The sequence below is a fragment of the Barbus barbus genome (genome assembly GCF_936440315.1).
Source record: "Barbus barbus genome assembly, chromosome: 7".
NCBI classification, from domain to species: Eukaryota; Metazoa; Chordata; class Actinopteri; order Cypriniformes; family Cyprinidae; genus Barbus; species Barbus barbus.
In genome coordinates, this window is record NC_136735.1 from 4,898,191 (window position 1) to 4,919,604 (window position 21,414).

Sequence of the window (21,414 nt, forward strand, 5' to 3'; positions counted from 1 at the left end):
AGTTAACTGACCGTTAGTTTTTGAATTTCCGAGGCGCGCGATTTCAGCAGATGACGATTTCATTTATATTCAATTATGTTTGTTATAACGAGTCTTTATTATTATTATTATTTTGTTATTCATATTTGATTTGCTTCTTTAATTTGATTGAATTAAGCCATTTATCTGAGTAGGAAATCAAATATTAATCTAACTAAATTGATTGTATTACCTTTTATTAACGAGAGAAGCGGAAAATATATGTTATGTTGATATATAAATTAAAATCTAAAGCTATTAATTCATGTAGTTCATGTGTTATGAAACAGCAATTGATTTTGAGTTTAAAACATTTTGTTACAGGCTTTATGGAGACTCGAGGCGGAACGGAGTATCAGTGCCGAGGACCTTCAGGGGCGTGTTATTAGTTGTACGTGTTTACTTCCGGCGCAAACCGGAAACAGAGGGTTTCTAGAGGTGACCGAATGGCAGTGTGCAGAATTGGTTTGATTTCTCCATCATAAGTGAGATTATTGTAGTCAGTGGTTGGAGGTTAAACTGTTTTTTTGCTGTCAGTGGTGATATAGTTCAGAATGGGGTCACACCTCGTGCGGAGTTACATCACGGAGAGGGACACGACGCCAGACCCGAAGAAGCCGTCTGCATACGACCCTCATCTGGGCTTCCCTGAGCGCAAAGAGAGAGGTGACCCACTCAGAAGCTCTTTTCAGACTCTATCCGGCGCTTTCAGGCGTGATTTAGTCTCTAAACATGACCTGCGAGTCTTCAGCAGCTCCTCAGATTGACTTTGGACTTCAGGTCCAAGCAACATGTCTGTTTAGATGAAAGCTACTACCTGTATTCTTGTGGGTTATAGATATATATATATATATATATATATATATATATATAGCTCTTAAATTAGCAGGGGCAGGTTGCATAAACACAGACACCATGTAACTAGCAGTAAGGGGATAAGTCTTACTTTACAGGTTTAAATTAGGCCAATCTACCTTTTTATAACTGATTTAAAACAAAGTTTTGACCAGTCTTGAAGAAAACAAATAGAATGACTAACTTTTTAAGGCTAATATAAGCAGTTTATGCAAAAAAAAGGAGGGGGGGCACATTTAAGATGTATTTAAATTACAATAATCTTTTTTTTTTTACATCAAATTTCCTTCCATTTGGTGTCAAATCCAAAATATATACAACAGGCAAGAAAAGGGTCATATTTCTAAATAATAAAAAATGCTTAAAATGCACGTTTTTTATTTAAATAATTGTATGTTCAAAATACATTCATTCCAGTTGCTTAGAACCACCATAAATCAGTTTATTGTGAAAACAAGTGTATTCGGTTAAAAGATTAGACTAGATTCAGCTTTATTGTCATTGTGCAAGCACAGAGCCAATATGAACAGGGTTAAAATAAGGTAAGCTGTCGAAAAGACAATATTCAGGTAAAATATAAGATTGAAATATATAGTCACGGTTGGTGTGTAGTTAAAACAGATTCAGTTTATTAGTACTACTATTACAGAAATATTACCCGTTTCATTTATGTATGCCTGACAGATAGACATAAGTGTGTTAGTTTAATACTGGAATTAATTGATGTAATTTAAATATGCAATTCAAATAGGTTAGTATTTATATATATATATTGACCTGTCCTATCTTGTTCACTCTGTAATGTAATAATACTGTAAGGATGAACATGACGTATCATTGTAGTTGGTGTTTTTGTAGTGAAACCCACGTTCATTGCATTGTGTTATTAGAAATGATGGCGACGCAGGAGCAGATGAATTTGGCCATGCTGCCGGTGGAGCAACGCGATTACTGCGCACACCACCTGCTCAAACTCCTCAAGTGCAAGAGAGACAATTTCCCCAACTTCCTAGCCTGCAAACACGAGAGACACGACTGGGACTACTGTGAACATCAGGAGTAAGAAATGCTTCTTGAGCCAGCACACATTCAGACAGTTGCACTGCTGCAGATGTAGACCATGTCACTGGTTTCTCCATTTAAAGGGGACCTATTATGCTCCTTCAAAAATAAGTCTCTGATATCCCCAGAGTGTGTATGTGAAGTTTTAGCTCAAAATACCCAACAAATATTTTTTTATAGCTTGTTAAAATTTGCACTTTTAAGGTATGAGCCCAAAGGCTCTGATATTGAATATGTTGCTTTAATTCAAATGAGCTGTTGCTCCTGGAGAAGAGGGCTGGAGCTTCAAGAGCTCAAGCTCCAGCATTAGCAGTGCTAGCCTTTGCAAATAAATACACTGTGTCCAAACACCTTATAAAAGTGATTTTTGCATAATAGGTCTCCTTTAAGAGGTTTTTAATTGATTTCATATCAGCAGTTTGGTGCTGCATCCTCAGGCTTGAAAAATCTGACTTATTTGCTTCCAATAGTAATTCCATTAAATTTGGCTTGAATGAAATTGTAATTCCTGTTAGATTAATTATTTAGATGAGCAAAGTTTTTTCATTTCCCTGAATAAATGTTTTATTATTCCAAAGCTTAATAATGTATCGGGTTTAATAATACAAATCTTTAAAAATTTTAAATGATTTATTTTATTACTTAAGTCCTCTGTTTTGAAAGTGTAATTTTAAGTTGGCCCACAACCAACAAATCATCACATTTCATACCGTGGTGATCACCAGTTATGCAAAAAAAATTTTTTTTAATATTTTGTCTTATTGAGTTTCTCTTCTTTGCAGTTATGTGATGAGGATGAAAGAGTACGAGAGAGACAGAAGACTGAACTTGAGGAAAAAGAGGATCGAGGCCAATGCAGCATAAATATCCCTCCCTCATCTTCATTTCTCCATCAGTTTCTCCTGTTTCTGTGTATATAAATAGCTCTCTCAATAATAAAGATTATCTTGTGAGCTCTCAAAACGCGATTACAGCATTTTCTTAACCCAGGTGTACCTGAATGCACTAAAAAATAATTAAATACAAGTACATTTGTAGTACATTTTTATTTGTTGTGTCAAATACCATTGTAAAAGTTATACACTAATTAAAAGTATAGTTCAGTAGTAATCCAGTGCAACTGCAAAATTATACAAAATACCACTGATATTTAAGTTCATTTTCAGTGAATGATTTCAGAAATTGTTCAATGTTAGTACACTCTATATAGTTAAGTTTAAATTCAATTGGTTTTATTTAAAGTATATTAGTAATGTAATATAAGTACATTTTCCCTACTGTGCTACTTAAGTACACTTAATATAAATACACTAATTAGCACTGTGTAGTCCGATGAAGTACCAGAAATGTTTTATAATTGCATTGCTTTAAAGTGTGCTATGATCAGTTTACATACAATTTCAGTGAATTGTTATATATTCTGTTAATCTGTATTTCATGAAAAATACAGTAGAAATGTATTAGCCTACTTAAGTAAAACCCTACAGGTTACTGTGCTTAGGAAACTATAAATGCACTATTAACACCATTGAATTATTCATATGTACCAAAATTCACAAATAACCGTAAGTATACTTTTAGAATAAAGTACTTAAAGTGCTATATTTTTAATGTGGAAAAAGTGCTACTAATGACATGGTAATGTACTATTTAAAGTGTATGAAAGATGGTATATATAAAGTACAAAATTATTTTGTGAAAATAGAGCTCTTTAAGTACATCATGGATAAACTGTATTTTACTGCACTTTTTTATTCACCGGGAAAAACACACAGGGATGCATACGAGCAAAGACTTGTATCCAGAAACTGAACAGTTCTGTTGCAAAACCAATCTAGCAGAATATAATAAAATGCTACACACTTTTCTTAATTTCCACAGCATGTATTATGAATCTAAATGGACAAAGCACAAGCACAAAAGTGTTTTTTATTTGATATAAATTGTTAGGTCAACAAAACAGTTCTGACATCTGCAGTCTGCGCCAAGTTGCCTTTAGCTTCACGTGTAAGAATCGCACACTTGTCTCTGCAGTGCTAAATACAGTCGCTGGTCTTCCTTCAGGTCCTCTTGTTAGTGTTTTGGTTATTGAGTGACAAGCAGAACTAAACATCTCTACTGAAGTCATCACTTCATCAGTGCATATCCGAGATCTCAGTATATGTAGTGCACTCAAAATACATGATTCTCAGCAGCTGAGCACAAACGAGATACAGAGGAGGAAATACTGTGAGGGGAACCGGTCCATCACGTACATATTCAGAGCTTTTTAAAGGGATAGTTCATCCAAAAATGACAATTTACACACCCTCAAGTTTTTCTAAAATTCCTTTTTCTTCTGTTGAACATAAAAGATATTTAGAAGAATGTTGGTAATCAAACAGTTGCTGGGAGCCATTGACTTTTATAGTATGGAAAAACATTCAATGGAAGTCAGTGGCTACCGGCAACTCTATTCTTGTATCTGTATCCAATATTCTTCAAAATATGTGACCCTGGACCACAAAACCAGTCATAGGAGTCAATTTTTTTTTAGATTTATACATCATCTGAAAGCTGAATGAATAAGATTTGTTAGGATTGGACAATATTTGGCTGAGGTACAACTATTTGAAAATCTGGAATCTGAGGGAGCAAAAAAAAAAAAAAAAAAAAAAAAAAAAAAAATCGACATATTGAGAAAATCTCCTTTAAAGTTGTTCAAATTAAGTTCTTAGCAATGCATATTACTAATCAAAAATTAAGTTTTGATATATTTACGGTAGGAAATTTACAATATATATTCACGGAACATGATCTTTACTTAATATCCTAATGTTGATTTTTGGCATAAAAGAAAAATGGATAATTTTGACCCATACAATGTATTTTTGGCTATTGCTACAAATATACCCCAGCGACTTAAGACTGGTTTTGTGGTCCAGGGTCAGGTATCTTCTTTTGTTTGTAACAACTTGAGGGCGAGTAAATGACGAAAAATTGATTTTCATTTTCAGGGGAACTATCTCTTTAAAGTTACGTGACGAGATGGGGGAATCTAATGAAGAAACGTCCATGTCTGGGGGAAATTATTTAGCTGTAAGTAGATGACCATTAAAGGATCGGTATTGACATTTCAATTTCCCTTCAAATTTTCATTAATGTAATGCAAAAAAAAAAAAAAAAAAAGCATCGTCCAGACACAATGATTTTATTACAATCATCAATTCAGGACAACAAGCAACATGTTCATGTTGTATACTAATTTCTTTTTTTTTCACATCACAGCAGCCAATGAAAATTGAGGGAGTTTAATCATGAAAATAATGTCAAGAAATCTTCATGGTCCTAAAATGTTCTCATTTCTTTCTTCTGAATGACTGGATTATGATCAGGTCATGCTCTTGACCGTTTTTCATGAGATTTCCCCAGATGATAGACATCATCCAACCCATAGAGGGTGATATGGAGCCATTAGAACAAAGCTTCTGGAGGTTCTGGATCGGACTTTATTAATCAGAGTCAGTCTGTTCCAGGAGATGAGCAAATGCAGGAAAGATGCATGTGAAACAAATGGAGGCGGGGCATGGACACAGTATAAAAGAGATGATAAAGGGAGGACGAGAGAATAGGAAAAGGTTAAAACGACAAGGGGAATACTGCGTTACTCTGTCCTACAGGATGAAGGGCAGGATGGGCGAGCGGAGCGTGGGATAGTCGCGGAACTCCTTCAGGTAGCTGTGGTGTTTTCCTTTCGCCCACACGGTCATCTGAATGAAGCCCACCAGCGTGAAGGCGGCCACGGGCAGACACTGGGTCATCAGAGTGAAGCCCAGCCACGAGCCCAGCTGCGTTCACACACACACACACACACACCAGAGCAAATTCAGTTCATGTGATAAAAACAAAGCACAATAAACAAAACAAATCATCAGACCCAAACACACTGTAAATGGGTGAAAGACCCAGGTGATATTTCAAAATCAAACATTTCCTTAACACAAATGATGTGCATTTTGGGACTTTTTCATTTTTTTTTGCATGCTATTTTCAGAATAATAAAGCACATTTCTTGTTCAATCCTCATTAGTTTTAATATAGTTTTTTTTTTTTTTGTCTTTTCCCCGTGTTGCAGTAATGAAAAAAAATCACATATCTTTGATATGATACTGAATCATAAATACTAAAGATCATAAATACTGTAACAAATATATTGTTCATTGTTAATTAATGCTAGTTAATGCATTAACTAAGGTTAACTAAGGACGGTTATTGTAAAGGGTTATGACAAATTATTCACATAATAATTCATGTGAACTTTCACAATGCATAAAAAAAATGGTAGATTGCATTAATGCAATTGTTTCGATTTTGAGGCGAGTAAGGAATTTCCTGAATTCATGACCCTTTAAAGGTTTGTCTTACTGATATATAATTGACTGATTCTGAGCATTTTGAGATTACATTTCATTTGTACTAAGGGTTATAATAAATTTAAAGAATAAGAGCATCTCAGCATAATGATTTAGGATCTTCTTCAGAATACAAGCTCAATCAGCACTCAAAGAAACAAATATCAGTTGTCAATCAAACAGCATCCTGAGTGTGGGCATCTGACCTCATACGTGTAGTTGGGGCAGGAGACCAGCAGGAAGATCCAAGTAAAGGGGTTTTTAGTCGGATATGGGATCTTCCTGGTCTTAGATCCTGCAGAAAGATTAAAAAAAGCATGACTTTTGGCAGTCTAATCAAATAATGAGTTAAGAAACATAACATTAAATGTAAGTTACGGATTTCTTACCTGGTGGTCGAAGATTTCTCAGGGCAATGTGGATGGAGAAGTTTCCGATCTGACAGAACTGCGACCATAAAGAGATAGTTAGACCTGCTAGTCCTAAAGGGGTCATGAACTGAGAAACCAAAACTCCCTTTGATCATTGTACTATAAAACACATTTGTTTTTTGATGTAAAAATCTTGATGGCATTATAAGTGGACCTCAGAGAACCGTACAAAATAAACAAAACAAAAAGGCAGTTCATGACCCCTTTAAGCTCTGATCAGTTTTAGCATTTTTTCAGCATCCTGTATGAAAACAGATCTCACCAGGAACACGATGAGGGCCAGTCTGATCTGCTGTTCTCCATAGGCTGCAACACAAACACGAGCGAGAGATGAACACACTTTATAATGTTTCTGAAAGATGTCTGATCACTTGATCAAAATTACAGTAAAAGAAAGAATACCGTGAAATACTATTACAATTTAAAAGGATGTGTTTGTATTTGAATTAGTGCTGCTGAACGATTAATCGTGATTAATCACATGCAAAATAAAAGTTTTTGTTTACATAATATATGTCTGTGTGCTGTGTATATTATGTATATATATACACATACAGTTTATATTTTGAAAATATTTACGTGTGTATGTAATTATATATGCATAATAAATATACACAGTACACAGACATGTATTATGCAAACAAAAACTTTTATTTTGGATGCGATTAATTGTTTGACAGCACTATTTGAATACATTTTGAAGTATAATTTATGTGATGAATGTGTATGAATGCGTGTGGACTCACTGGGTGGCGTGTAGAGCGGGTGGTTGATGTAATAAGCCATCCAAGCTGCAAATCCCCAATAGTACGTGCAGTTCTGCAAAACACACAACCAAATATTACTGCAAAGGTCCAGTAATATCTAAAAAAATATATTGCTCTGACATCGGCTGCACAGAAAGACTGAACTGCATAAATTACATCTGAGAAGCGATTGGGCGGCTGAATGTGACATTTCTACACATATATTCAAAAACATTTTTCTCCCTCTATATTAAAAGTCATAACTCGACATGCTCAAGCTGTGATTTCACTCATTTATGCTCATGAATAATTGCCAGTTTCAGTGACTTATTTCCAGCGCCAGCACTTTCTACAGCGACGGTTTCTTAGAAACAGCCATCTATCCTTATTATTGTTATGCTTAGCACAGCTCCAGTTCAGGATGTGTGGTTTGTTATTGTCTGGAACGAATTCAAGAATAAAAGCACATTTTGCATAATGCACAATTTCACTGGTCATTTCTACTTCCCTTTTTGACAATGCATAAAACATCTGACGATTCATTTATATTTGACAGTGTATAAAACATCTTTTTTTTACATCTCAGCAATATGTCTCAATTTGCATGCATCTACATTCATTACAAGAAGCCGATTCTCTCACCTTGAAGATGTTGCGGAGAGGCATAGTCCCGTGCGAGAAGCGATGGACGAACAGTGTTTCCAGGAGTCTCTTCACGTAGTGGAAGGAGTGACACATACACGCCAAACTAACAACAAAAACACTCAATCAGCCCTCTGAAGCGGTCAAACATTTTACTGCCACAGAAATAGACACTAAACTGTCTTGACATAGAACGCTAACGTTTTTTATGATTAGCATTAAAGAGATTGAAGCTGTTCCTTTATTGTCATGACACAGCTTTAAACTGTACATGCTAAAATGTGAAATTTTATATTGCTCCTATACTTACTGTACAACCCAGTGTTTGCTGGTGGTAAAGTCATATTTAGGCGCATAAATGAACGGGACTCTGAAGTAAAACATCAGATAGATGAGCAGCGGGCCGGCGTACTCCGTCAGAAACACCTGCGAGAGAGATAATCACAGTACAGAAGCGTTATAATGCGCTCATGAACTCTTACATGCTTCCTACAGAAGAGGACCTGAGCGTGTTCATGTTTCCAGGTTATAAATATCTCATGCTCTCACAGAGATAATGTGACAGACACTAAACGGACCGGTTAAGAGGGACAGATTAACACACAGCCGGATAAACACTGACATTAAGAACATATAATTGAGTCAAACCATGACATTAGACACCGATCTCTCGCCGAAGTTTATCAAAGCAGCCAGGAAACACCAATATAGCACGTGTTTCACATTCTCTCCAGAACATAAATCGCTTTTTTCTTTTTTTAATCATGTGATGTGCTGTAAATATATATCAGTATTCCAAAAGGAGGTGTATAATGCAATTAACATCACTGGATTCATCATGAATGAGAGAAAATTATTTGTATTGGCCTAGCGCATTTCCCACATGGTGCTAGTTTAGGCTTGGCTTTTATGATAAATGTTGTTTATAATGACAACTGAAATTTATGTTTGATTTATATTCACATTTGCGCACAACTTTGGCGATATTTTATAAGTGTCAATAAAAAAGTATTGCGAAATGACGGCATTTCCATTAACCAATGTTATGCGACTAAAACGTAATCTTTTGCCTCTCGCGATAAGTCATGGCAATGGATTTTGGCTATATTTATTCAAAGGAGGCAGACAGAACTGGCCGCAGTCAGCTTCAGTGGACAAATCAGTTCCATTGCATTACATGTGCCACGTGACCTGTAAATGCAAAAAAAAAAAATTGCAGTTTTGCGAAATATTCCCTTTTCAAATTTCCCGAAAAACCACCTCATGCAAGCGTAAAACTTTTTGAACTTTCACGTTTTTGTGAAATTGCCGCGTTTCCAAGGTGCATTTTCAATTCGCAATTTTAATTTGCGCAATTTGAAGGGTAATGGAAACGCGCCTACCGTGACATTTAAAGGATTTGTTGTGTAGCGAGAAGATCTGATTCTAAAAGTTCATATTGTTTGTAATGTTGGTAACAGTTTCGTTTTATTTACCGGAGTTTAACGTTATTTCTGAATTTAATAATAAAATGTGTCAGCTGCCGCTTTCCCAGCATTACCTTCAACATGTCGCATTTCACATGCAATGTCCTTAAACAAATTGTATATGCATACAAAAATGACCCCCAGAATGTCTCAAATAAAATCATAGTAGATTCTCTCGGGCTAATTAACGTAGTAATTATTTCTGCCTTTGTTAGGCTATACATAACCATCATTTTACAGAAATAGTGTTTACATGAGAATGTTAAAATGGAAAAATACTGATAATGCTATACATCATACCTGGTTGCATATGGTCTAGCCACAAAATTTTTAATGTTTCAATACACAACACATACAGTATGAACTCCACTCAAATTCTGTACTGCTCTCCATTGGAAATAAATGACTTCTGTTCTGTAACTCGTTGTTCGCATTAGATTGTGGAAAATATGTGTGTGTGTGTGTGTGTGTGTGTGTGGTCTTTCACCGTGACCCAGCTGATCTGGGACCCCAGGTCTCTGAAGTAGAAGGTTGCTGTGGTTCCCACAGGCAGGTGCTGCAGCACATCCTCGTCCTTCAAAGATTTCCCCTCTGCACAACAAACCCATAATGCATCAGCACATGCCAGCTAACAGAAACGGCCATCTACTGTTCAATTTTGTACCACAGAAATCTAACAGAAAGGTCTCCAACACATTTGACCCCTTCCACTAGATTTAGAATAACTTGAGCACAAGAACCACAATGTTTTGATTTTGCTGCTACTCTTAGAAAACCTACAGCGCAAACAATTTACATAATCTTAAAGAAATAGCAGGAATCTCTTATTATGTAGTCAACAGATAGTGTTCAGATAACGGACTCATATTAAATGCATTTAAATACGTACTGGGATCTAAACGAATGGATTGCCGGGCCGGATACCACTGAGGGTCTGAAACAAACACATGAAATACAACAAAACAATTACAGTACTGTAAATACACATGCATACACTTTTGTTCAAACGTTTTGGTAAGGTAAGATATTTTTTGAAAGACGTCTTCTGCTCACCAAGGCTGCATTTATTTGATCAAATATACAGTAAAAATGTAATACTGGAAAATATTTTCAATTTTTAGCATTAAAAAAAGATAGCATGTTTTTGAAATGGGGGGTGACCTTTCGAATGGAAGTGTACATCTCGGGGTTTATCCATTTTTGTACCATTACAAACTTTTCATTGTTTTCAAGACAAGTAAGCACATTTACCCAGTGACCTTCCCCTGCTAAATGAATAACACATCAGTTTGATAAATTAGGCTTGTATTCTTTAGCTGACTGAAGATCAGAGACTCATTTATACTCACGACTCTTGTGGAACATGGACTTGATTTCCCCGATAGTGGCATTGGGCTCAACCTGCCAATCAAACAAACACCAGTTTAGAGCGTGTATGAGAGAAATGAGGGGTAAATTTAGCTACAATCCCCAGGCGATGTGGATTTAGTACACAGCAGCTGTTCTGAGAGACACAAAACACCAAACAAACAAACCCACCAACACAAACACAGCCAACTGACCAGATCTCCCAAAAGACCTAGAGGTCCCTCCAAACAGCCAGGAGATATTAGAAATCTGCAGCCTTATAAAATCTCCAAGAAACGGCTTTATCTGATGATTATGCGTTTCTTTCAGTAGACTGTAACTATTGTATGCGACTGAGAGCAACCAAAAGCATAAACAACTGATGTAAACCCAGCGCATAAAACATACAGTAAGGAACCATTAGCTACTATCCCGATGCACGCTGACAAAGATTTATGATTTCTTTTAGAATTCAAAAACTTAATGAGTGACAGCTGTGATGTAATGAATATGCTCAACAATGCATTTATCATAATAAACTCAAAACGTGACTACTTGCCTATTAAAATAAAAAAAAAACTCACTACAAAACGGTTAGCAAATTTCACAACTAGAAAGAAGCAACAATTAACACAGAGCTATTTTGAAGCAGAAAAGCTGAAGTAGTATTTTCCTGTAAAAGTACTCCAATAATCTGAGTTTTATTTACTACCTTGCAATTTTGCTTATTATTTTTACAATGCATCAGAAAATGCAACTTCTGAATACAATACACTTTGAAGCACCGCAAATAATAATAATTATAATAATAATAATAATTCTGTGAAAGTTATCAAGTATAAATTAAAATAATTTATATTAACGGGTTACTCCACCCCAAAATGAAAATTGTGTGATTAGTCACTTACCCCCATGTCGTCCCAAATTCGTAAAAGCTTCGTTCCGCGCGGATACGCTGTTTTCATTCAATTCAAAGTGTAAACAAACGTAGAAGACGTATTCGTGGGCTGCGGCTGACGCAGAACAGCGGATATTCTCCAAAATGACGAAGTGTTGAATAAAGTCGTTATTTTGATGTTCTTTGCGTACAAAAAGTATCCTCGTCGCTTCATAATGTAACAGTTGAACCACTGATGGCAGATGGACTATTTTTATGATGTCTTTCATACTTTTCTGGGCCTCGACAGTGTACTTGGCAGTCAATGGGACAGTCACAAGCCTCCCGGGTTTCATCTAAAATATCTTAAATTGTGTTTCAACGACGAACAAAGCTTTTACGGGTTTGGAACGACATGGAGGTAAGTGATTAATGATAACATTTTCATTTTGGGGTGGGGTATCCCTTTAAAGCATCTGCTGAGCCCATAATTCCTTTCCCTCCAAACACCTTTAAATCTTCAGTTGTCTGGAGCTACTCTACAGGAATCTTTCCTTCTGCGCATGATGTCATCGCCACAGGCTCCCACTCCTCTGTGATGTCATGACGACACAGTGACATCACCGGGGAAGCGGCAGCTAATCCGAGGACATTCGCGTGAAATCCTCGATAATCCCGCACTGCGGCTCCTGACACTCTGGAGGCCTCATTACAGGCATCTCCTTACAGGAAGACCCCGAGCCAGCAGACGCTCCGCTGCGTGCAAGAGTACACCACAACCCTGAGTTTCTATAGATAGCACCACTCTAGGGATGAGGATTGTACAGTGGTAAAAGCATGTGCATTCATTTGAAAATGATCAAGAGTAAATAAAGAGCGAATTGACTGAAGCTAATGGTTGCAAGGTAATATCTGTAAATTGATAGTTGCTAACTAACCTTGATTTGAGGTTAAAAACCGTTTCTATTGAGCCTTTTTAATTGCAATTTAGCTTTGCTGCAGTTCTCAAATTACCCTGCAGCACATTGTTAAATAAAACTGAAGCTAAAAACCATTAAAACATCTCAGTTTCTCAAATTAAACATTAACTGACGTTGTATTTTATAAAAATGTACACGTCAACATTTGAAGTGGATCAAAACCTTTCAAAGTTGTCCTAAAACCAAAATGTGTTCTCGTCTTACTGATTAACTGTTTTGATGCACTTCAAATGTTGACGACTGTTTGCCAAGACCACCTTTCTAATTTGTATTTATTTCAAGTCAAAGTACTATAAAACTAATTAATAAAAACAAAAAACTGACAAAAACACATCTAAATTGCTGAAACTGTAAGTTAGAAATAAAATAAAATCAGAATAGCTTTTTAAAAAAATAGTATAGTATGTTAATGATACTAAATAAGACTGCTGAGGCATCACAAATAACATCCCATGCAGACGTTTAATTAAGATGAAGTCGCATGCGTGTATTTATCCATGAGAAAAGCCGTGTAAACCAGTTTAAGATGATTTAGAGTAATGCATAGAGGGAAAATGAAGGTAAAAATGTTTCCTACCTTGTCCAGGAAGCACAGCTTGTCCTTCGTCTTGGCGTCCAGAATCTCCACCTCGAAAAAGACCACAGCTTTCTTAGTCTTTTTAGCGGGTTTGCGTTTGGCAGGGGTGGGGGCCCCGGGCACTGGTGCCACGGCTCCGTTCTGAGCCTTTTTGGGCTGCGTGGCCTCTAAAGCCAAAGTATCCATATTGTCTGTTTTATTTGTCCACTTTCTCTGAGTTTTTAACTTCTTTCCTCTCTTAGTCCCTCTCTCACCTCCAAAAACGAGTGCGGGACGGGAGCTTCACTGTCAGCTGTGGAAATAAATCTCTCTGTCTGTGCCCCCACCCCTCTCTCTCTCTCTCTTTCTTTAACTCGACCCTCCCATGTCTGTGTTGTCACCCTCTTGTTCACAGACACATTTGGCCCCTGACCCCCCTAAAAACAAATGTAAACAAATCAACAATACTTGTACCTCTTTCTCTCACTCACATTAACTTCATTCTCTTTTTCTTCTGAACCTCCAGAGGAAACGTGACCCCTCCCCAGTCATCCCAATATGTGCTAATTATAACTTGCCTTAGCACACACACACACACACACACAAAAGTAACAGAGTCCAACAACCAATATTTACACAAACCCAACTACATCGCATAGCATACAGAGTGACTTTACAGAAGTTTGCACCCTTATGCTGGGGTACATTTGCCAGTATAGTCATAATGTAAAATTATTCTCCAAAAAAATAAATAATTAATTACCTAGGCGCATATACACACATTATAATAAAAATATAAATAAATAAAATATATACACACATATACATACATATACATATATATATATATATATATATATATATATATATATGTGTGTGTATATATTTTATATATATATATATATATATATATATATATATATATATATATATATATATATATATATATATAAATAATGTGTGTGTGAGCATGCATAAACCATGAAGAGTTTAACATTTTCAAAAAAAAAAAAAAGTGTATTATGTTTTTGTGTTAGTTAGCTCTAGTTTTAGTTATTTTTACCCAATCTAAATAACCCAACTGCAGTTTGATTGAGATTAATTGGAAAGCACAATAAAAAAACGTGCTTTTTGAAAATTAAAAGCAAGAATGAATAAGAAAGTATATAAGAATCAGCATACTTAAATTACTTAAATGCATGTTCTTTATTTTCACGACAATTAACCAAATCGTGCATTACATGACAGCGCTCTTATATAATTTTAAATCGTGATAAATTAGGCAGATGTATTGTTTGTCGGTAGCGCGCGCAGTTCAGCGCGTTTTAAGGGGGAGCGAGAGAGAGATTATTAATAACTTAGAAAGGCACGAGCAGATGACACTGGAGGAAATAACGTTACACACTGCCAGTGAGAGACACTCCAGCTGAAAGAACAGCGTGGAATACAAACCAACATTATTTTAAAGTTTACTTTGAAGAGAAATCCCGCACAGAGACGAGACTGGATCCCAATCAATCAACGCCTCAGTTTGTCTGAAGAAGCGCGTGAGTTCCTTCGCGTCTTACATGGACATAACTAGCATACATGTAAACATTGTCGATATTATGCGTAATTACGTCGGTTTTGTGTCTGTCTTAGTTTATTAGTAACTTAACTGCTCTGAATTATACGGTTTCCGTCCCTGGGAGATCTTGACACCTCTCGGCGCTCTCTTGTGGACATCATAAACATAGCTCGTGTCGATTTATCAACAGCGACTTTGACCTAACCTGTTCCACATGTTCAGCAGGAAACAGAGTTACATCAGCATGGAAAATGGCATTAAAATACTCATTCAATGGCCAGATTTGATGTGCACTAATAGAAAATTAACACAGAAACATCCACTACTTCCGGGTTTATGGAGAGCAGAGCTGCTTAATTCTGTACGATCAGTCACCCATGAACACTGACCACCATAATCACAGAAAATACTTAATTATGCTTATTGACACATATAATGAATGCAAGGGGGCAGTCAAGTGCACACGAGGGTCCCATTCAAAATGCATCCCGTTTGTGAAAGGCCTTTGCCATTTATTGCTTCCCTCGAGGACGAATTATGTTGCAAGCGATAGTCCTATTGCACATACTGTGTTGTAATATAGGACAGGGGTTGCTTGAGAGTCTGCCGAGATGCGCCATGACTCTCTGGATCGAGGCTGCAAACCTTCCCTGCTCCAGTTTACATAATCTGTCACCTAACAGATCTCTTTCCTCGTCTGATTCATTATTGTTCACACCGAGCGATTCCCTCGGGTTAGGCCGAGGTGCTGTCACACTATCGAGCGCGTTTCTCTAATCTGAGTCATTATAGCGCGTGCAGTTCATTCATCTCCATACGGCGCGAGCATTTCTCGGTCTCAAGAGCATCAGGAAAAGCGTCTCTAAACGCTTATATGAAATCTGAAAACCTGTAACAGTGTCTTACCTCGTAATGCTTCATCTTTGCAGTTTGAATGGCTTATCCCAGCCAGGTGAGAGACAAGCGCGAAGTCCAATCAAAGCGAACGGAAGACGCCGCGCATCCAATGACCGGAGACTGCTGCGCGCGAGCCAACAAACACACAGACCTAGCGGCTTATCAGAGACGCCTTTTGTGTGTTACTAACCAATCGGAGCCCGATTATGCGTTAAATAAACACCATGAGCACCGCCTAGTGGAGATATGAGGCGAAAACATCCAGCTTTTGTGTGAAAATGATGACAGCAGCAATGTGAGGACAACGATTCTTTGTTATAAAACAGTTGTGTTTGTGCATAAATATCACGCAAATTGAAAATGTGTTTGAAATCTTTTTTTTTTTTTATTAGAAGAAGGCCTGATTTTTCACATTTATTACACACACGTGCGCGCGCAAACATACAAAGTATCTTGATGAGGGACAAGACAAAATACAGGCATTCTAATACATGTATTTTTATAACTCAGTAACTTGTAATTAAGTTATTAAACAATTGTCATTCAACAAATTAACTTGACATCATACATTTTAGAAAAAAAAAAAAGTAAGATAAATAGACCAAAAAAAAAATCTATTTTAGCATATCCTTGAGTAATTATAAGTAAATAAATAAATTTATTGGACAAAAAAGTATGCACTAACATAATCAAGTATCTTTCTCTGGATAGAGTAGGTCACTCAGCTGTAATATATATATATATATACATTCTTCTCCATAAGTACTGGAACAGTGAAGACAAATTGCTGTGTTGGCTGTGGAGTCAAGACATTTGCAAATATGATTAAAATATTAATTTTGTCTTTACTGTTCCAGTACTTTTGGGGGGCACTGTGTGTGTGTGTGTGTATATATATATATATATATATATATAAATCCGGGTTTACCATTTACATTCAAATATAATATGCAAAACAATTTAACAACAATACGGAGATAAAAACAACCAAAATATCAGACAGCATATAGACAGCCAGTTCACTTTCTTAGCAAATAAAATAGTCTCTTTACATTTTTGTACTATTAATACATTGAAGAGAATCCATATATGAATGAAAAACAACCTAAAATCCTTTAAACAAGGTTTAGAATTATTCCTCCTTTTATGAATATGACATTTCCCAAATAAAACCAAAAAGTGAACAGATACACTTTTTGATTGAAAATATATTAAAACATCTTTTGAGATCAGATCACAATTATAAGCAGTTTTTTACTTGGACATACAAGGACAAGTCTCCCTAAAACTTCTTTGAGTGGTAACATGGTGCACCAGTATTTCTGGATGGGCTGTAAATAAGGCTTATCTACATGAGAAGCGTCTGTTATGACCTCACGCGTGTATTTGTGCGCTCAGTTGACAGTGTCTTGCAGGAAACGATGTGGTTTCTCTTTACTGGGTGTCGAGCAGCAGGCTATGGGTGGAGCAGCAGCACATCCACGTGGTTCGGGTGTAGAAACTACCAGCGACTTTGAGAACTCTCTCGAACTTTCCTCGCGCTTTCGTTAAGGGCGGTCCCTTGGCGATGCAGGGGTATAAACCACCACAGCTGGACGGGACAACAGCTCACTGAGGAAATTATCCCGAGACCGGTCTGCAGAGATTTGTTTGAGGTTCTTTCCTAGCATTGGAGAACATCGACTTACACAAAAGCGCTCGATGGTGAAGATGGGCAAGGATTATTACAGTGTGCTGGGGATCAAGAAAGGCGCATCCGACGATGAGATCAAGAAAGCGTATCGCAAACAAGCGCTCAAGTACCATCCGGACAAAAACAAGTCTCCCGGCGCCGAGGACAAGTTCAAGGAGATCGCGGAGGCTTACGACGTGTTGAGCGACCCGAAAAAGAAAGACATTTATGACAGCTTTGGTGAAGAAGGTGAGTGAAATGATGCGCTTCTAACTCTAAACTGTTGCTATGCCTGATGACGCAGATGGGGAGAAATTAAGCTTCATATATAGTTCACAACTATCGTGGCCATGTTTGTTTAGAGATTATCCGGCTAAAGATTATATGAGCTCACTGACTGGATCTGTATGCGATTCTGCATGTTATCGACTGAGAGAAAACAGTCTGGTGAAACTACTGTAAAGTTAATAAGTTTGTCTTGTAGAGTTAAATGGATAAGATTTGTTATGCTGCATTCTGATTGGCGGGGACTTTTGGAACGCCGCGAGCTTGCTGGAAGATTCTGATGGTCACGTGGTAGAACGTGTTCTGTGGGTGTTTGATGCCAGTTCAGGTTGTGTCCCGTTCCAGAAATTTAGAGACAACTCTAGACTTGTCTTTTGCAAGAAGAAAATGTAGGGGGCGCGGACTCTCTTTGGCTTTCTCAGTTTGTGTAAATCCAAATGGGGTATAATTATTTATCCACAGTAATTTCACACTTGTCTAGTACAAATGTCTCATCGTTTCATAATTACTTGCTTTTTACTTTTGTCATTTAGCAGACGCTTTTGTCCAAAGCGACTTCCAAATAAGAAAAAGTAACTAAAACTAAAAGTTACAACTCTATAAATACTATATACCCACATATTTAAGAAAATAAACAAATTAAATAAAATTGACATGCATATAATAACATTTCAATACTAAACATATATAAATGAACTATAATTAGTTTTTTCTTTATTTGCACTTAAAGTGAAATGGAACATCATGCCCCATAAGTGGGGAACATTGTAACTTAACCATATGACAATGAAAATCTACTAGACAAGCTAAAATATAATTATGAACTTATAATAATAAAATCATGGTGTTTTTTTAGAATTAAAAATAATGTGACTGAAGTTTGACAACGAACCCATTGCAACCACGCTTGGGACGGCCCTCATAAACAATTAACAAAATGCTTTACTTTTCTTAAAATAATAATTTCTGAACATTAACATTGACGGTCAGTCTTTATTCACCCCTTTCTTGTACGGTCTCATTAAAATGAAAGTAAATAGTGTAAATTACATCGTTATGGTCGATGAGTAGCATAGTTTAATAAAAGCGGGGCACGTTATAAAGCAGTGCTACAATGTTCCTCATCTGCACAACTGCTTTGTGTCTTCAGCTAGTTAGCGAAGCATTAAATAACTGATAAATAACAGATTGGAGATTAAAATAATAGCAGATTTGTCTCATTTTAAAAGAATACTAAAAACAGATGTAGTATTTTACATATGACAGAAATGTACTTTTACTATGGTAAAATAATTCAGTAATATTTTCAAAAAAATATTTTTTAGTGCACTTTCACTATTTTTTTTTTTCTTTTTTTTTATATAGTGTTGATATGGCAACATGTAAATACCGTAAGCTTTATGCTAGCATGTGTAGAAATATTTAAACCACGTGTTATAGCTAACCCTGCATTAGTTTGTGCACCACGCTCCCCTACAATACAAAGTCAAATCCAAACGATCGTGACTATTAAAGACGACATTTTCCATAAAAAGGAACTTGAATTCTAGCTGGGAGGAATTAAAATTCCCAGCTCTTCTGGGAGGTGTAGTAGTTGGGTAATCAATGTAATGAACTGTTTTAATAGATAGTAAAGCTTTTGGGTCTTTGGTGCAGCATTTCTGAGTTGTCTGGGAACTTTATAAAACTCTCTAATATGTGACCTCTTTGTTTGCCATATACAGGACTGAAGGGAGGCATCCCCGGCGGAGGAGGTGGAGGCGGTAATTTCACCTACTCTTTCCAAGGTGATCCTCATGCAATGTTTTCAGAGTTTTTCGGAGGAAGGAACCCTTTTGATCAGTTTTTTGGACGCAACGGTGGTATGGATGAGGATATGGAAACCGATGACCCGTTTGCCAGTTTTGGCATGGGCGGTTTCCCCCGCTCTTTTAACACTCGCGGTCACGGCGGGAGACTGGATAAAAAACAGGACCCTCCGGTGACCCACGACTTGAGGGTCAGTCTAGATGAAGTGTTCACTGGCTGCACCAAGAAGATGAAGATCTCACGCAAACGCCTGAACCCCGATGGAAGAACAACGCGCAATGAAGACAAGATTCTTGCAGTGGAGGTGAAGAAAGGCTGGAAGGAAGGAACTAAGATTACTTTCCCCAGGGAAGGTGATCAGACGCCAACAAACATCCCTGCAGACGTTGTGTTTGTGGTGAAGGATAAACCACATCCAGTGTACAAACGAGACGGCTCAGACATTATTTATCTCGCAAAAATTACTCTCCAAGAGGTAAGAAAGGGACTAATTTTAAGAGTTTCTTCACAAAAACTTTTGTACTCTCTTTGCATCTTTCTAATCTCTTGTTTTCCTACTTTCTCAGGCACTTTGTGGTTGCACGGTCAACGTCCCAACACTGGATGGTCGCAAAATTAAGTTAACTAATCAGGAAATTATTCGTCCCGGGATGAAAAAGCATGTGACTGGGGAGGGTCTTCCTCTTCCGAAATCCCCAGATCGCCGCGGAGACTTGGTTGTCGAATACGAGGTCACCTTTCCTGAAAGGCTGAGTCAAAGTGCCAAGGACACTATCGCAAGTGTTTTGCCAGCTTCTTGAGCTGCGTATATTACAACGCTGGAGCCGCTGCCATTGGGGATTTGTTTCATAGCATTTAAAGATGAATATTTGAGCTCAGCCCAATAAGGTGCCCATTTGCTGCTGCAAAACAAAGCTGTTATTCTGTAACATACTGCTATTGAGAGACTAACTGAACCAAAACATGGCTGGACTGGACTGGTTTATCTGTTTCATGTACTTGAGCACAAGTTTCCTTTGGGTCTAGTCCAGCAGAAAGTCTCCAGCGGTGGCCTCTGGGTCAGTGTTTTGTTGTGCACTAAACAGATCTAAGTTTACAACGTTGTCTTGTACCAAAGATGGACAGGTATCAAGTTCTTTTCTGACTTGATACCTCAGGAAAGGCTTTCTGTGAAAGCAGCCTGTAGTGTTTCTTCCATTACAGTCTAATGGAGGTGTTTAGTAATTTCATGAATAGTCATTCACAATATAGAGGTGGCCCAAAGTGATCCTTGCTTGGATCATCCCTCATCTAAGTATGTGTATTTACAGAAGAAATGTTTTTTTTTTTTTTTTTTTAACAAAAAAAGTAAAAAGAATAGCTGATGTCAGTTCATTCCTTACACAAAGTGACATTGGACTGTTTTTCTGTTTTCTTGACGTATGAATTGTTCTGACTTGTCTGTGAATTTATGTTGCTTCTCATTGTTGATATTAAATGGTATGTGGGACACGGTGTTCTTTTTTCCCATTCTATAACGCTGCACATTTTTCTTTTAAATCTTTTGCATAAAGGCAGGAGCTGGACTTGGGTTTGCGTGATACTGTGTTAAGGTACCTAATTTTGTTTTTAATAAAGGGTATAAATAGATTGCTTAACAGAAAATAAGAAATTGTTACGTTTACAATTGTGCGGTTTCAATAAATTGTTTTAAAAACTTTACATTCTTAAACTTGCTATGAAATTATTTCAAGTATACAGAGCTCTAAAACAATAATAGCAGTCCATTCACCAAAACATTAAGTCTTGATAATATTTTTATAGGTTTATATTA

At 36.9% G+C, this 21,414-nt stretch overlaps 3 protein-coding genes across 4 annotated transcripts; 2 read left to right on the forward strand and 1 right to left on the reverse strand.

Moving 5' to 3' along the window:
* The first annotated feature begins 412 nt into the window (after positions 1-412).
* Positions 413-3,805, forward strand: ndufb7 (NADH:ubiquinone oxidoreductase subunit B7). Its single transcript, XM_079422013.1, has 3 exons — positions 413-684; positions 1,764-1,932; positions 2,718-3,805. Exons 1-3 carry the CDS (start codon positions 573-575, stop codon positions 2,797-2,799), a joined length of 363 nt encoding a protein of 120 aa, XP_079278139.1. The 5' UTR covers positions 413-572; the 3' UTR covers positions 2,800-3,805.
* LOC306873020 (very-long-chain enoyl-CoA reductase-like) lies at positions 3,122-15,971 on the reverse strand. 2 transcript variants are annotated; one of them, XM_079422011.1, is made up of 12 exons: positions 15,845-15,971; positions 13,393-13,443; positions 10,961-11,012; positions 10,501-10,545; positions 10,099-10,202; positions 8,456-8,571; positions 8,146-8,251; positions 7,504-7,576; positions 7,020-7,063; positions 6,716-6,773; positions 6,533-6,621; positions 3,664-5,762 (listed from the first exon to the last, which is right to left on the reverse strand). In XM_079422011.1, the coding sequence occupies exons 1-12, from the start codon at positions 15,857-15,859 to the stop codon at positions 5,589-5,591; spliced, it is 927 nt and encodes a 308-aa protein (XP_079278137.1). In that variant the 5' UTR covers positions 15,860-15,971; the 3' UTR covers positions 3,664-5,588. The 2 variants fall into 2 exon arrangements, with proteins under 2 accessions (XP_079278136.1, XP_079278137.1); XM_079422010.1 differs by lacking the exon at positions 15,845-15,971 and having other exon boundaries at positions 3,122-5,762; positions 13,393-13,909.
* On the forward strand, positions 14,692-21,090 carry dnajb1b (DnaJ heat shock protein family (Hsp40) member B1b). The gene is made up of 5 exons (XM_079422012.1): positions 14,692-14,918; positions 15,868-16,130; positions 17,234-17,756; positions 19,517-20,076; positions 20,168-21,090. Exons 3-5 carry the CDS (start codon positions 17,537-17,539, stop codon positions 20,399-20,401), a joined length of 1,014 nt encoding a protein of 337 aa, XP_079278138.1. The 5' UTR covers positions 14,692-14,918; positions 15,868-16,130; positions 17,234-17,536; the 3' UTR covers positions 20,402-21,090.
* Positions 21,091-21,414: the final 324 nt, after the last annotated feature.